Here is a 15,121-nt window from a genome sequence, read left to right as displayed (position 1 = left end):
CATGGTTTTGATTTCATTCAAAGCAATCTCTTTTGCATATAAAATTGCTTATAAACAAAGGCATTGTAACTTCGATTTTTGATGTATTTTGTCATATTATTGAATATCAGCGTACTTTGATTAAATCATGAACAAACATTTAATATTCTTCTCTTAAAAGAGGATCTTGACGATCCAAAAAATTAGGGAGTTTCGTTATTTTAAATGATAATTTTTATTCACGCTGTACTTCCGGAAATGATTTATATCTTTTTTTAATCGCTTCCCCAAAAGTTGAGAGATTAATAATTCCCCGGAATGGAGACGATAGGAAGTTCTGTGTTACTGTTGTACACTCGATCGCCCACGTTCGTCCTTTGGCCCGGTGCGATAATGCACAAGAAACTTGGGTGCATATACAACCGCTGCGTAAACTCCATAATTTGTGACCGTAGAAATTCGCTAGAATTTATCGAACTTCACTCGGACCGTTATAATTATGCAACCCTCCCCGGTCGAAGGGAAAAAAACAAGGGCCGTCAAGGAAATTGAATTTCGACCTACTTTCTCTCCCCGATTCGCCCCCCCCCCTGATTAATTATTCATACGTTTTCACCCATTCTCGCCTCGTCAACTCGCTTGCATCACGTTTAGCTTTTAACATTAGATTCATTAAGAAAGGAGGGAATGATAAACAGATTGCTGATTAACTCCTTCGTGAGATTCAGATTTTTATATTGATTTGTATGCAAAATGAAATCTAGATTGGGAGTTTCTTTGCTTATAAAAATAATAACCTTTGAACTTTCTATTTTCTATATGAGCCTAGAATCTTATCGATGTCACCTCTCCATTGTTTTCTTGGTGTCCTAGTCCACTGATTAGTTTTATTTATGCTTGGCAATCGACAGATTTTATCATTTTTCAAAATAATCATAAAAATCCATAGGATCTACGATCGGTGGTAGTCGGTAGTAAACAGACTTAACGAAAACGAGTGTTAAAAATGGAGAAGTTATGAATAGGTATCAAGTCAGAGAGTTATTACTTAACTATCGATTTATCATGTTCCTCGGGGGAAGGAAGTTGGAACGGAATAGGGTTGTTGAGGCTTGCTCTTAATTCCGATCGGAGGCGATTAATCATCCTGCCAATTCTTTTTCCCAACAACGGTCTCTCTTGGTGTCTCTCCGAGGAATTCGTCGGCGATGCAACGCGCGCGAAGTGCGTCGACCAAAGTTTATCTACCCGCAGGCCGAATCATCAGGCCGGATTGAATCAACGAATTAAGTGTTCATTGGGCCGTTGCGTTTTCTTTGTCTACCGGTCCATTCAAATCGGTGACGAGTCCCTCTTGTCCGGCATTTTTCGTAGTGTCTCTGTACTCTTCGCGTCTTTTCTGTGTCATCCGAATGATGACACAATCTATTTTGAAATATTATTTCGGATTATTAAAAAGAAAGATAATGTTGAGTAAATGAGATGATAAAATAGAGTTTGAGTCTACATGCAAAATGCCCAGTCGATGCAACGATCAAATTTCAAGTGAAAGACATAGCTTCGAAATTTATGATACCCTCAACCATTTTGCCCATTGTCGATATTTTACGAATGTTCCTTACTTCAGTTCTTCGCCTCTCTTCCAGTTAAGTTGAAATAATATACGTCGGATTTGAAGCGTGAAGTAAAAAGTCTGAGGAAATATCTTGTACAATAGAAGAAGAGCTCGTAACGTTGCCGTTGAAACTTCGCTAATTGGAATCGATCGGGAGTAGATAGCTTTCAAATGAAGGAGTTACTTAAGCACCGGTAACTCAGCTGCCTCGATGCGGTTGTAACTCCAATCGAAATAGCAAATTTTTACCGTTTATTCAAACGTCTAATTGAAACATTAATCGACGAGTACTATCGAACGTCAAGTGAATGGGACTAGTTCAGTAGATTTTAAATGGCAATCGAGAGCGCAAGGAATATTCGCACTGCGAGGTGTATAATTTGATTCTGTCAATTCGTTTCTGGCCGTCCCGCGAAATTGAGAGATTAGACTCCTCGACAATCGTTCCTTCCTAAATCCTGTGTAACCCAGAAAAGCTCATCTTTCGATTCTTGTGGAAAAATTTATATGAAACGAGACATGGAAATTTCAATGCGATAAATGCAGACTCTATGGATTTACAGAAGAACCGAGTAGCCAGGAAATACGCATGTAATGCATAAAAATTACATGCATATCGTGGAATGCAATCGGATTTTTTACAGGAATATCACGAATGTTTTAGCTTGAATAAAACATGACGCGTTGCAATCGTAGAAAGATAGATCCCCTTCCTAATTCGTCGGATCGCGACCGATAATAATCGTCGATCCCCGTCGGACGCGTATACGGGTCCATTCTCTCTCCGCTTCGCTCGCGGAGGCGTCGCGACGATCGGACGAACGAACGTGGCGAGGAGGACCAGCAGCAACCAGACTGGGAACGTCAGAGTGCCCTACGACTGCGCCGCGCTCACATCCCTGCCTTGCCCGAGCACCCACGGGATCATAGATCGCTCGTTCACGCTCGACAATAGTGCATCGATCGTCGATGACGTCAAACGACAGAATCATCGAAACAGTGATCCAAGTGTCGCGTCGTTCGCCTCTGAAGATCCGTTCGCCGTTTAAATAATTCGCAGACCGGCTCGTCCGTCACAGCGGGATTTTATAAAATGCGCGCGCTCCGACGATAAGGATAAACGTTCATCGAGGTATCGATTGCCTCTTCGCTCGTCGTTTATGATGTCCGCAAGCCGAAGATGTTGAGAGGGTCTCAAGATAAAACGAGGATAATTGACGACGTATAACAGCTGAACATCCGTGCGACGATCCAGCGAGAACCAGAAAACGATCCAAGACCCGGAGCGATGTATTGAGCCATCGATCACTGAGGAGAGGCGCGGGGATGAGCGAGGCGTTCAATTAAACCGTTCTAGTAGCGCGACAGAGATCGAAAGAATAGGGGGAGCCGCGTGATTCGCTCGGAAAATATTAGTCGTGCAGTTGCAAATGTCGTCTTCACGTTGAACCGTCATATACCGACCGACGAATCTACCGAAAGAACCTCAAGTGTCCGATTGAATCATCGTTTCCTGGAAATTATCGATATCATTTGGAGATCGGCGCGAACGAATCTCGAAGGTTATTTCATTTAAGTGAAACCAGCTGCGTTCGTTTCGCGTTTGTTTTCGCGAATCGGGTCGAAGCTCGAAGACACTCGGAAGATATTTCGGCGGACGATCGCGATCGACGCTCTGAGAGCGTCGATGTTAGCGGCCGCCTCGAATTGACAGCCAGAGGGGAGACACGGGACTTTGGAACTTTTCCAGCGACAGATCCAGCGTGGACAATGAAGTGGTGCTTAGTGGTGCTGATTCTAGTCGGTGTCACGCGGGCCGAAAACTCCGTCGAGACGGACTATTCGATCTTCAAGTGTCCGGAGCTGAATTCCCAAGAGGAGATCGATCTGAACGCGGTGAGTCTTTCGAAACGGATTACGTAACCGCGGAATCTCGTCCTTCGATTCCCTACGATCGTACGAGACTGACCGTAGATTTTTCTCCACATACTTGCCCGAGGCTTTACCCAAAGCGTTCAAGAAAGGCAAGTGTAATATATTGTTCGTACGATGCTTCACTCAAAGTTCGTCATAGAATTTGATGTACTTTAAATTATGTCTCTCAGACATTCGAAGGCCCTATTGAAATATCATTTTTTCGTACGTATCATCTCTCTTGCATTATGCGAGTGTATTCAGTGTCTCGACGAGACAGTGGTAATTACGCGTCGTTGAATTCGCGTCACGTAAGCTGAGAAGAGCAGGATTTTTCTCTAATTACTTAAAACAATTAGTATCCGGACAGCTGGCGTATTCTAATGAGCCGAAAAGAGTTTCGCGAGAGAATTCTTCAGGTATGGTAGAAAATCTACCAAGGGGAATTGCATCTATAAATTTAATACAACCAAGAACTCGCCATATAACGCGTGAGGTGAGGCGTTCGTGCTTGAAATTCTTCAAGACGTTTAATCGACGCGCCATTAAACGTAGGGGATGAAAATTATTGATGCTCGGCAGTCGAGTTTCCTTCCGCACCCCTGAAATTGTCAAACCGTGAGGAACACGTCGATGTAAAATCCGTGGATACCCAAGCATGATTTGCGCGTTTTTTTTTTTTTTTTTCCTTATCCGAGCAGATGCGATTTATCGCGGGGCGATACAGATCTCGGCTTCGCCTCGCCTTTTCCAGATTAATGCGATTCCGATAACTGCGACGCTGGTTTGTTGCGAGATTTGAGAACCGTGACGGTCCACCGGTCACCTTTTATTTTCGATGAAAATATACCGTGGCAGCGAATGAACGAACGACAAAAAAGAAACAGAGCGAACTAATGCGAGGGGCAATAAAAAAAGAAGAGGGAGCCGGGCAGCTTTCGATGCGATCTCGCTGATAAATGTAATATCGATAACACGGTGGACACGTCGCGGCGTTTTCCAAATCGCATTTCCCCTAGAACTTTCCCTACTTTTTAGCCGGCCACCGTAGTCGATTAAATAAAACAAAATCACGTCCGTCGGAAATATATTTTTTATTCGTTTTTCCATCGAGCATTTCTCCTTTCTCTCTCTCTCTCTCTCTCTTCGATGCGTAGCGACAAACCTGTTTACGTTTGATAGATAAAAATTCACTGCGTTGTATCGTTCGAGCTTGCCGGGCGGATAAACTGTTTTCAATAGCGGCGGTACCACCGGCTTTAGAGAAACCGGGTCAGATTTGAGTTTCTTTTTTTAATGGACGCCAAGCGTCGATCCGGGCGCATACGTACACTAGGGGCCAGCATCTTGCATGGGATAATCGATACTCTGCTCTTTGCTCGTACTCGATTATCCACACCCTTATTTAAAGTAACAACTTCGGAAAACATGCATCGATCAATCCTTAATAATGAAGCCCTCGTGAGAAACGAGACGATCTCAACGTTAGTTGGTCAATATTTTCGAATTTGAGAAACGATCCAGTGGAATCTTTTGGACGGTCATCGAAGGCTCGAGCGTGGCTTCTGAATCGACTCGTAGAGACTTGACACAGAGTTGGGCCGCGGCTTAAAGTATCGTTAATTCAAAACAATTACGAGTTCCTGGCACGCGGCCTCTACGAAGTCCGCCGAGTCGTGCTCCGTCGTTCACAGCCTCTAGTTATGTAGTAGCGAGAGCATTAAGTGGCAGCTATAATTCAAGCGATCGCGTCCAGGAGCCTAGCAATTCGTATCCAGCTCCGTTATCGACGCGGTCGCACGCTCTTCTTTTTCACCGAATAAACAGGAAAGATAGAAACACAGCCGGATTCTACGGGAGAAATATTTATAGGCCATCTTGTAAAATATCTGTTCGCCTCGTACCGCCGCGTATTTGTTACAAATGATTTATCGTACGTCCCTGAAGAATCGTCGCGTTAATGAGCGCGGCAGGAATTGGTTCGCGAGTCATCGATTGTTCTACGTTTCTATTGGACCCTCTCGAAAATTTATGCATTGGATATATAAAATGATGGAACGTCGCGGGTGGTATGAATTACGAGCGTGCCTAGCGCCCGAAAGATTGAACGCAACTTCGTCACCGTCACCGATGCGTCACGTGGCGACGTCATATTTCACGATGTTCCAGTGCAATGTAAAATTCCTCCGAACCAGAAAGTGAGAGAGAAAGAGAGAGAGAGAGAGAGAGAGAGTCTCTTGTTAAGGATTAAAAGAAGGCTGGACGGATTTTCCAGGAGCAGAGATAACGCGGCCCTCGGCCTAATGAAAGGAACTCTATCTCTAAAACAGTCGTCATGAAACGCGAGATAATTCAGGCTGTCAGGCCTGGGTAGCGGAAACGGAACGGCGAGATACATCAGCGATTAGCGGAGTCCCGGGCAGAGCAGAAGACTCGCGGAGGAATTCACGTAGCGAGCATAAAGAAACGAAATAGGGCAGTTACTTAAATCGTAGACAAGTCGTCGGGACACGAGATTGGCCCCCGGACCCTCCGGTGATGTAGTGCCGCGTTTGCGAATGCAGCGAGCCCAGCGCATTTGCAGTTCCAACTAGGTTAGCGCTTAACCGTGTATCCGTCCTTCGTTTTTTCCCTCACCGTGAAGAACTGTGATTTTCGGAAACCGTCCCTTGAGCCACGTTTCAGAGACACGCTGCACCGGTTGCAAGAAATACCATTCGATGTTTTTATTATACACTATCGTTCGACGACGAGTCATTTTTTACTTACTTTGTATAAGAGGGTAAAAATCTTTTTCAAGGACGTGAAAACGCGCGAGGAAAAATGGGGGATTAAGATTTTCGTCGCGACGCGATTAACGTTTAACGCAGGGTAGATGCAAATGTTCTCATGATTTAAGTTACGGCGCCTCGGTTGCGAAATTGGTTTCAGACTACGTCTGCCGCGGGAAACTTTTGCGAATTATCGTTATTTCTTTCGCGCCTCGCGCGGCAAAATATGCTCCTGATGCGCCCTTCGGATGAACGATACCGTGCATATTTTATCGCCGTCCCGGGAGAGAAAGAGAGAGAGAGAGAGAGAGGAAAACAGAAAAGTTCGGCTCGAATTGACGCAGCTGCGCGATCCGCTCTCCCCTGTCCCGCGGATTATTGCTAAACAAATTCCTGAAAAACGGAATAAAAATCGTGCCGACCATTATTCGAAAACGGGACAGTAATCTGCGTGGGATTCAGACGTTCCGATCCGATTTTTTTCCCCTGTACAGTTTATTTGTTTTATGAAGATTTGTTAGAACTGCAAATGCGTTAGTAGGATTATTGAATTTACCGAAGCCACCTCCTCTCCCCCCGATGTACATACAGGCGTGCGTGTGATATCGTGAACTTTTTTCAACAGGATTTTCAACGCTAAGCCGTACAGTGCATCGGTCGAACGATCGTCCCTAAATTCTTTCGTAAAAAGAAAACGAAATTTATTTGCTCATATTGCTTATTATTATTATTATTCATACGGTACTGAAAAACTGTTGGCAAGTTTAGCGTTGAGGCGTTGAAATAATTCACGATTGCGAGTATATCACACGGTAAATTCTGTTCGGTTGGAAACTTCCTTAAATGTTGGTAATTTCGCGCGGGCATTGTCAGACACGGTAAACTTTCGAATGCGCTGGCCTCAGAACCAACATCGATCACGGGAGCATGGCAATTGGGGTCTATACCGCGCATGTAAAGCGCCCAGCTCGTCACTTTAGCTAATGTCATGTGCTGCGTTACATTGGCACCAATCGTAACGATGAACTTGGGACCGAAACAGCATTGAGAGCCACTTCACTTTTTCTCGGACCAATACAGTCAATTTAATATCGAGGATTTTATTATAGTAAAATTAATGTAAAAAAACTGTTAATTAAAATCTTCCTCGCGTTCTCTGCATAATTTTTAATCAGAAATAATTTTCTTCAATGATCGAGGACCGGTTGCGGGGGTGATCGATCAGTCGAAAATCTGAAGCTTCCCGTCCGCGCAAAAAATGACGATTTCTTGTTCTACTCCGGAACAGTAAGTTAGCCACTATCTCGAGTCGAGGAAAAACTTTCGCCCGGTGACAATGAGCGACGCAGGATGTTCGCCACGCTGTCCCTCGCGCGGCCAGCTGAGCTCTAACGGCGCGGAAAGCGTACGAGGAAATTTTTCCGCGCGAAATTCGGCCATCGTTTGGTGATATCCCGGGGTTTCCATCGATCATCGGGTTTATCCGGTTGACTAGGGGCCGATTTCCCCCGCGCCAGTCTCTCGCGTATGAACTTCGAACGTGGTGACAGATTCCCTTTGGGAAAGTTTCGAGACGCGCGGGGTATCCTTTGAAAATTGAATCGAGTCGCGCTCCAGTCGTTCGACGCCCGTTACGTAAATGCCTTGTTCCGAGGATCAATGACTCGAACACACCCTGAACTTCCGTTAATAGTTCCCCGACCGATGACAATGATGTGAACTATTAATTAACGTTGCGTAACTCCGATCGACCCAGTTTCTTAAATAGACTATTTTTTTATTCACTCGGAGTGAAACGAGGCTTTCCAACGATGGTAAAATAATTTTACTAGAATGGTTTTTAAAAAACACAGCTGGCTGTTTCGAGCTTAACGAGCACCGTCGTCGCGGATTCTTTAACAATGTTTATAAAAATATTTCCGCTAAGTACTCGCCCGATTACGTCGTTACTTCTTTCTATAGGAGAATATGTGCTATTTCCAACAACGGCCGCCGCGCCGTCACGCGTTTATGGTTAGAGAGTAAAATAGGTATATACACTTTATAAGTTGAAAGCGTACCTTTTGTGCCGAAGAATAAAAAGCATCGTTTACGTCATATATCGGACGGCATATACGGATAACGACACGTTTTGAATTATTCGAATAAAACAAATCGAAATGAGATAACGCAAGTATTACAAGAGGACGTGTTTATCTTTGAGTTCCGGCGGCGTGTATCGAATAAGAGAAACCTTTTAAAAGCACAAATCTTTCGTCGATGAAGGCGCTTCTTACACCGTAAATCTCGCGCAATCTCTAGCGACCATATATCTCGGAGGAAAGCTTCCCTCCCAGACTCCCCGCTACCCACCGTTGAATATAAATCTTCGGTAATTGTTAAGTATCGCTGTTTAATCGGCGATGATGAAAAGATCCACAGTTCCGACTGTGAATTGAAAAATTTATTTAAGTGCCACTCGTCGATTTTTCCCTCGGGACCTTGTAAAAAGTCGGTCAATAAAAACGTGACCGAGTTCCTTTCCTGAATGGCATCGATCAGTAAGTTCGAGACGTTTCATTGAAAAAGATACTTAGAGTTTCTTTTTTACAATAGAAAATTCATCGAGATAAGACGATTTCATTCGGTTGTTTCGAACACGCATCGAAGTCGGAGACCCCGCAATAAATCTGCCGGTAATCCCGATCGATCCCGGTTGCAAAGAAAGCTCGCGTTTCCATGCAGCGGCGCGGAAACATCGAATTCTTTACCCGCCGGCGAAAAGCGGCCACAGCGACGACGTCACGCCTCTCTCTCTTCTCTCTCTGTCGATATATTACGTACAGCCATAAGTGTGAAAACAATTATTCTATATATGAAATCTTGTATAAATCGTTGTACGAAACGTCGTATCAAGATTATTACGCGAAGTTTTACTACGACGGGCAACGAACATTTATCATGATTTATTTATTATCCTTTTATTACAAATTACCCTTTTCTTGGAAAATGTTTTAATACTTATGGCCGGCGAGGGGAGCCGCGTTAGAGCTCTGAAACTGCAACAGCTTGCCCATAATACGAGGCCAACGTGGGCTCCGGCGAGCTTTACATGGCGAAAGAATTTTCCCCAGGTGAAATTTCTACTCCACGAAAGGCCTTTTAAGCCGGGTCTTAGGAGAACTTTTGCAATCAATCCTACGAGCGTCAATTTGCAACTTTTACACTCTCCCGTGAGCGCTTGTACTCCAGTAATCTTTGTCCACGAACACTAGAGATCTTGTACCCACTCTTCCCTTTTCTACCCCGGAGCGGAACTTTTTGCGGACTTTTTATATAGCCGTACTTAGTCATTTGTTAGATCTTCAATTCTATTTTCCAGACAAGTCTTTTAGCTAGAATTGGCTTTAAGTCTTCTTCAGTTTTTGCAATGCAGTCTAAAATTTAGTAGCTAATTTTTTAGTACATTCCTTCGTTACAATTTTATTTTATAATTTGCTTTCTCAGAACATTTAATCTTCCTCACAGCAAATGTTATACAGTTAACTGTTCGTTCTTTGTTATCTTAATTGTTAGAATGAAATTCGAATACTTTAATTGAGGAAGTAATTAAAAATGTTAGTAAGAATTGGTCGAAAACTTCGGAGCTGTCGAGAAATTCTTAAAGACAGGTTGATTGCCTTTTGCAGCCGCGTAGCCAGCGTCGAAACCAATTCCGCAACAGCTTGCCCATAACTCGGTTCGCAGAAACGCGGCTTTCACGAACAATATATTCAGTACATGAGCCTTAAATGGAATTTATGCTAATCGACGACCTCCATAGCTCGCGAAATCCCTAAACAAAGGGAAACGTTGAATCGGCGAAAAAGGTTGACGCGCAATGCCACTTTAACGATACCCTCGAGTGCTTCACGAGCTTCGCCCAGAATGCACTTCCTCAATCATCTATTCTCTCATCGAAATTAGAATATTCAACTAAGATACAGAATAGATAATTGAATTATCATATAAGGGAATTATGAATGATTAGAAAAAACTTTATTTTTATTTCCAAAAATATTTTTGCAAGCTTCGAAATTTAATATGAAACACGGATAATGATTAGAAAAAACTTTATTGTTATTTCCAAAAATATTTTTGCAAGCTTCGAAATTTAATATGAAACACGGAAAATGAGGCTTGAAGATTTCCGTAATATAGGAAAAATAGTTCTCACGTCGAGACATAAAGGGTAGTTAACAAATATCAAAAGCTGGTAGGGAAACGTCCTCAATTTTGAGAGTATTAAATACCTCTGGCCTTCTATTTTTCTCATGACGAAAGAACCCGGGGCGATTTTAATTAAAACATAGAATATTCGTAAAAGTGGCTGAGAGGAGAGCAAGAACGCGGCGGAAGGAAGAAATTTAAATATGGAAATTTTATATTGTCGCCCGTTTTCGTTCCGCAGCCTTTCATTTCTTTCCATTCTCACATAATACGTCCTAGACACGAGTCATAGGAAACCTATCACTTTAAATACGAGTGCTGTATGCCACGCAAGATGTTTCGTTCTCGACTGCAGATTTTCTGAATTTTTATTTATTGAAAAAACTGAAGGTATGAATTCTCTCAATTTTTGAATAGAAACCTTTTCTAAAGGAGTAACATTCGTTCCACGTGAGAATAAGTATTGGGTAGTAAACGGAGGATTAGATACTAAATCTTTTTCCTTTTAAGAGGATTTTGTTTGTGATCCGACGAGCCGTAGTATATCTAGGAAATATTTGCGTTAGAAGCATATCGGACGAACGATCCCCCTTTTTTCATCGATTTTACGCGCTGCAGAGACTGTAAAAGGCGGAAAAGCGTGACGGACAGTGAACGGCTCGCGCGTACGAGAGGCAACCGGAATAAAATCCGAAATTTCCGAGGGAATCCTCAAATCAGTTCCCCCCGATAGTGAAGATCGCTTATTCCGGAATCTCATTTCTTCCTGGGGTTCGTTCACGTTTCAGGCTCCACGTGGTATCCTTGATAATCTCGCAGGTTCGGATCGACTTAGCCAATAAGCGAATATATACATTTTTGTACTTTTCACCTGATTTCTTCAATACTGAAACCAAACATTTAATTACAATAAAACTTTAATTTTTAATACCTCAAGCAAAATCGAATTGGTTGATCTAATATAAAATAAGATGAAATCGCCTTGAAGAATGAACATTTTCGGGACGTGAAATTTCCATGATAAATTCGATCCAGTTGCGAAACGTGAAACTCAAAATAAGAGTTACCCGGCGCAGAGTAACAAAGGGTTAGAGAAAAATAGCGAAGGAAATCAGAAACGAACAGGGATATAAAACTCGTCGGAACTTTTCCGATTGGATTCTTCAAATAATACCGACGTCCACATACGGAGTCTCTCATTCCGGTGTATTATCTAGTATACGACTTCTTCTTCCCACGGGAAACAAGTGGCCCCAAATAAATAGCTACGAATCAATAAAAGACATGTTGTTTGCCCTGCGGTTAACTCTTGCACCGAATGAAACGAGCGAACTTTTATCGCGATTATTTGTCAACCGAACTTTATTTACGCCTCTATTACGACAGAATTTTGCCGCCCTTTCATATACCTCGACTTGTTTCAATCCCCGAGATCGCAGTTGCTCTATTACTCTTAGAAGTCTCCTGAAACCGACTCTTACACAGGGTGAATCAGTATGAAATATCATTCACAATTATCCATTGGTCATTCACTTTATTGTAAAGTTACAACAGAATTTTTTCTATAATTTTATTATTTAAAGTCACATTAACGTAAACAATTATTATATTATAATTTGCTAAATTTTCCATTGGTCATCGATTTTATTATAAAGTTACAACAGAATTTTTTCTATAATTTTATTATTTAAAGTCGCATTAATTAAACAATTATTACATTATAATTTGCTAAATCATTTCGCTCTAATCATTATTATTCAGAAGCATGGGTCGATTATTTCTTCACATTAGATGAAATAGGTTGATTGTTTTGAGGAACTTCAGCCTTTAGGCTCCAGTTTTTCTCTGATGGTGTTGGAGACGTTCAACAAAATTGTTAACTTGTTAAAACCGTCATTTTCTTCATGATAGAATGAATTCGTGGAGAACAGGTTTTAATAAAAACAAGGTATTATTGATTTACCCAGCATTCTAAAGTGAGCGGAAGTTTCGTACGATAATTCAGTGGAAACAGTGAAGGATTACGTTCAGTGGAGGGTGGAAAGAAGGCGGTAATGGCTGGTGATTCAAAACTTGTGGGCCACTTTGTGCCTGACAGAAATGCATGCAGATTCTCGGCCTGAAAAAGTTGATGTAAAGTGCCGTCGCAGAAGTTGAAGCCGTTCTCCCATTTACCGGGACGCGCTCGCGTCCCGCGGATGTTCCATCGCGCAAAGATTTCGGGCACGACAAAGCGGATAAAACGGCCGGGTGCGCTTCCCGTTTCAAAGTTATGCACCGACGGATTATGAACGCGCGCTCGTGTACCGTCAAACACCTGCCGCATTCCAGATGAAAACTCGACTCGCTAAAAGCCACGGTTTTGATTTCGCGTGGCGCAGCCGTGGCCATTAGAAACTCCACCGTGGGGATTGAACGAATCGAAAAAAAATGGAACGCGCCGAGGAAATTTGAAATCTTTCGAGTACTCTGTTTCGTCGAACGTTTAATGCATACCTTTTTTTCATACGCGCCACCGTAAATATGTCAGTATCGCATGTCGACTGAAAGCTTTTCCTGATCCGTGCGTCGTCGTCAACATTTTTTCAACCGCGCTCAAACAGATTCAGTGGCGAATGAAAACCGTCAGGAAGACGGCAGACAAAATACTGTAAAAAATGTTCCCGTCAGATCGTCGATGCCGATATAAATTGCTTGCTTCAGACAGCAAAAGAATCCACTTAAAACTATCCACTGTGCATTTCAAGTACACTTTAAAATTGACAAAAATAAAATTGGAATGATCTCACATTGAATTCATAGAGAATTTTGATAAACAATTGCACGTGGCACTGGCTCAGAGAAATGAAATCTTAAATACGAAGCTTGCCTTCTCTATTCTTCGGTCGACACTTCGGGCCGCGTGTACGTGATACCTGGATCGAGAATCGAGAAAAGACAGGACAGATTTTCCGGACACGAGTAATTCAACAGAAGTGGAAAGTTCCCGGGTGAAAGCCACTCGTTAAGCTATGAAACATTTCGCAGACAATCCGGGAGTAAGCAGGCGAGCTTTTAGCTTCGGGTTTTCCGTGGCTTCGAACCTCAACTTTTCACCGGAGAATCTCGGATACTCTCCGACTGACCTTCCAGTTTTCGTAGTCCCACGTTGAAAAATATTGTCCTACATTCAGAATGCATCGTGGCTTCTCTGCTGAAGTTTGTTTGTCGGTCACTCAGTAGCCGGAAACCCGACTATTGCATACTGTTTACTCGTCGCTTAAATTATTCCAGGCTCCACGTTACCTGCTGTTTGCATATCTTACTGCAATTACACCGTGCGACAATTATGGATGAACTCTGTACCTCGGATCGACAGACGGATTCAAAGAGTTAGCGATTATCATTTATAAAAGACAGTACTCTGAATTTTGTTCGGAAGCATAGAAAATATGGGAAGCAAAGTGGATCCCATATTTATTTTATAAATGGGAAACAGAACAATTTTAAAGGAACATTCTGAGACATTAACATAAAAATCTGGAGTCTGATAATAAAAGTCGTGTCTATAATAATAAATTCTATCAACTATTTAATTAAATGCTGACCCTAATTCGCGTTATTATTAGGTTTGTCAATGAGTAACCGCAAATAAAAGATAATGTTTCTCTCGAGTGCACGTTATCCACTTAAAACCTTATGCGAGTCTACGTAGGTGGAAACATAGATTCCTCTTGGGCTGTGAATATGTATAAGCGGTTACTCTGGTTCCGGTGCGAAAATTTCACTGGGGATTATGTACGTAAACGAACCACATTTCCCGGTGGCTGGTCCGCGAGCGATATTAAAATGCAATGTTATGAAAGATACACCGCGCAATCACCGGACGCAGTTTAGGAAACGTTTTCGTTCAATTTCAGTCGAAGACAATGATTCATCGGAAAACGATATTAAAGTACACGAATATGCCATATTAGGAAATTTACTAACACAATTCAAAGTGACTGTTTAAATATTAAATATATTTTGGTTTTTAAAAAATGGAACATTTCAATTATTATATTATTTGTTGCGTCAATAATTGCGTCAGATGCTGTATTAATTATTGGATCGTTACATGATACATTGCATCGTTTACTGAATCGATTTTTATGTGAAATATTGCATTAATTATTGCATGAACCACTGCATGACACGTTGCATCAATTGTTATTTCATTTATTCTATCAGCCAGTTTATGTTATATTATACACATTGTATCAATGAGTGCATCAACAATTATGTGAACTAGTCGCAGTATGGCTGGCAGCGTAGTTCCTCAGAGAATGGTAAAGCTAATAATTAATTTGCATCCGACGTTGGCTTGTTTAGGGAACTGATGAATGTTAATGCGCTAGTCATGTATACTGCATTTGTCCAGAAGTTCGCGTGCCACGAGTCGCCTTACCCAGCTGTGCAAACTCTCGGTTTGTCGGTCTCCGTTTATTTTTAATTAAACGACCTTGCGTGGGAAAATCGCGATCGACATGTACTTACAACGTCGATCTAAAACACGTGACGGTGTAAGAAAGAACAGGAGGCTCACTTATAGTTTCGGCTCTTAGGATTATACTTAACTCGTTAAGTACTGGAGTTAGAAAATATTGTATACGACCTTTCTTGCAGGTAATAGTAG

At 42.2% G+C, this 15,121-nt stretch overlaps 1 protein-coding gene across 2 annotated transcripts in view; it reads left to right on the top strand.

The window, feature by feature from the left end:
• The window catches only part of LOC108629587 (uncharacterized), a 54,904-nt gene that overhangs the window by 7,382 nt on the left and 32,401 nt on the right, over nucleotides 1-15,121 (top strand). The window contains exon 1 of one of the 2 annotated variants that reach the window (XM_018032353.2): nucleotides 2,385-3,490. The exons of the other annotated variant lie outside the window; for it this stretch is intronic. Within the exon in view, the coding sequence (XP_017887842.1) occupies nucleotides 3,365-3,490 (126 nt within the window). The 5' untranslated portion in view covers nucleotides 2,385-3,364. Of the gene's footprint in view, nucleotides 1-2,384; nucleotides 3,491-15,121 lie in introns of those variants that run through there. 2 annotated transcript variants of the gene reach the window in all.

This window comes from Ceratina calcarata, unplaced genomic scaffold (assembly GCF_001652005.2).
Source record: "Ceratina calcarata isolate Rehan_Ccalc_2016 unplaced genomic scaffold, ASM165200v1 scaffold578.2, whole genome shotgun sequence".
Classification (NCBI taxonomy): Eukaryota; Metazoa; Arthropoda; class Insecta; order Hymenoptera; family Apidae; genus Ceratina; species Ceratina calcarata.
Note: the sequence above shows the minus strand (reverse complement) of the source record. Positions and strands in the feature narration are given on the sequence as shown.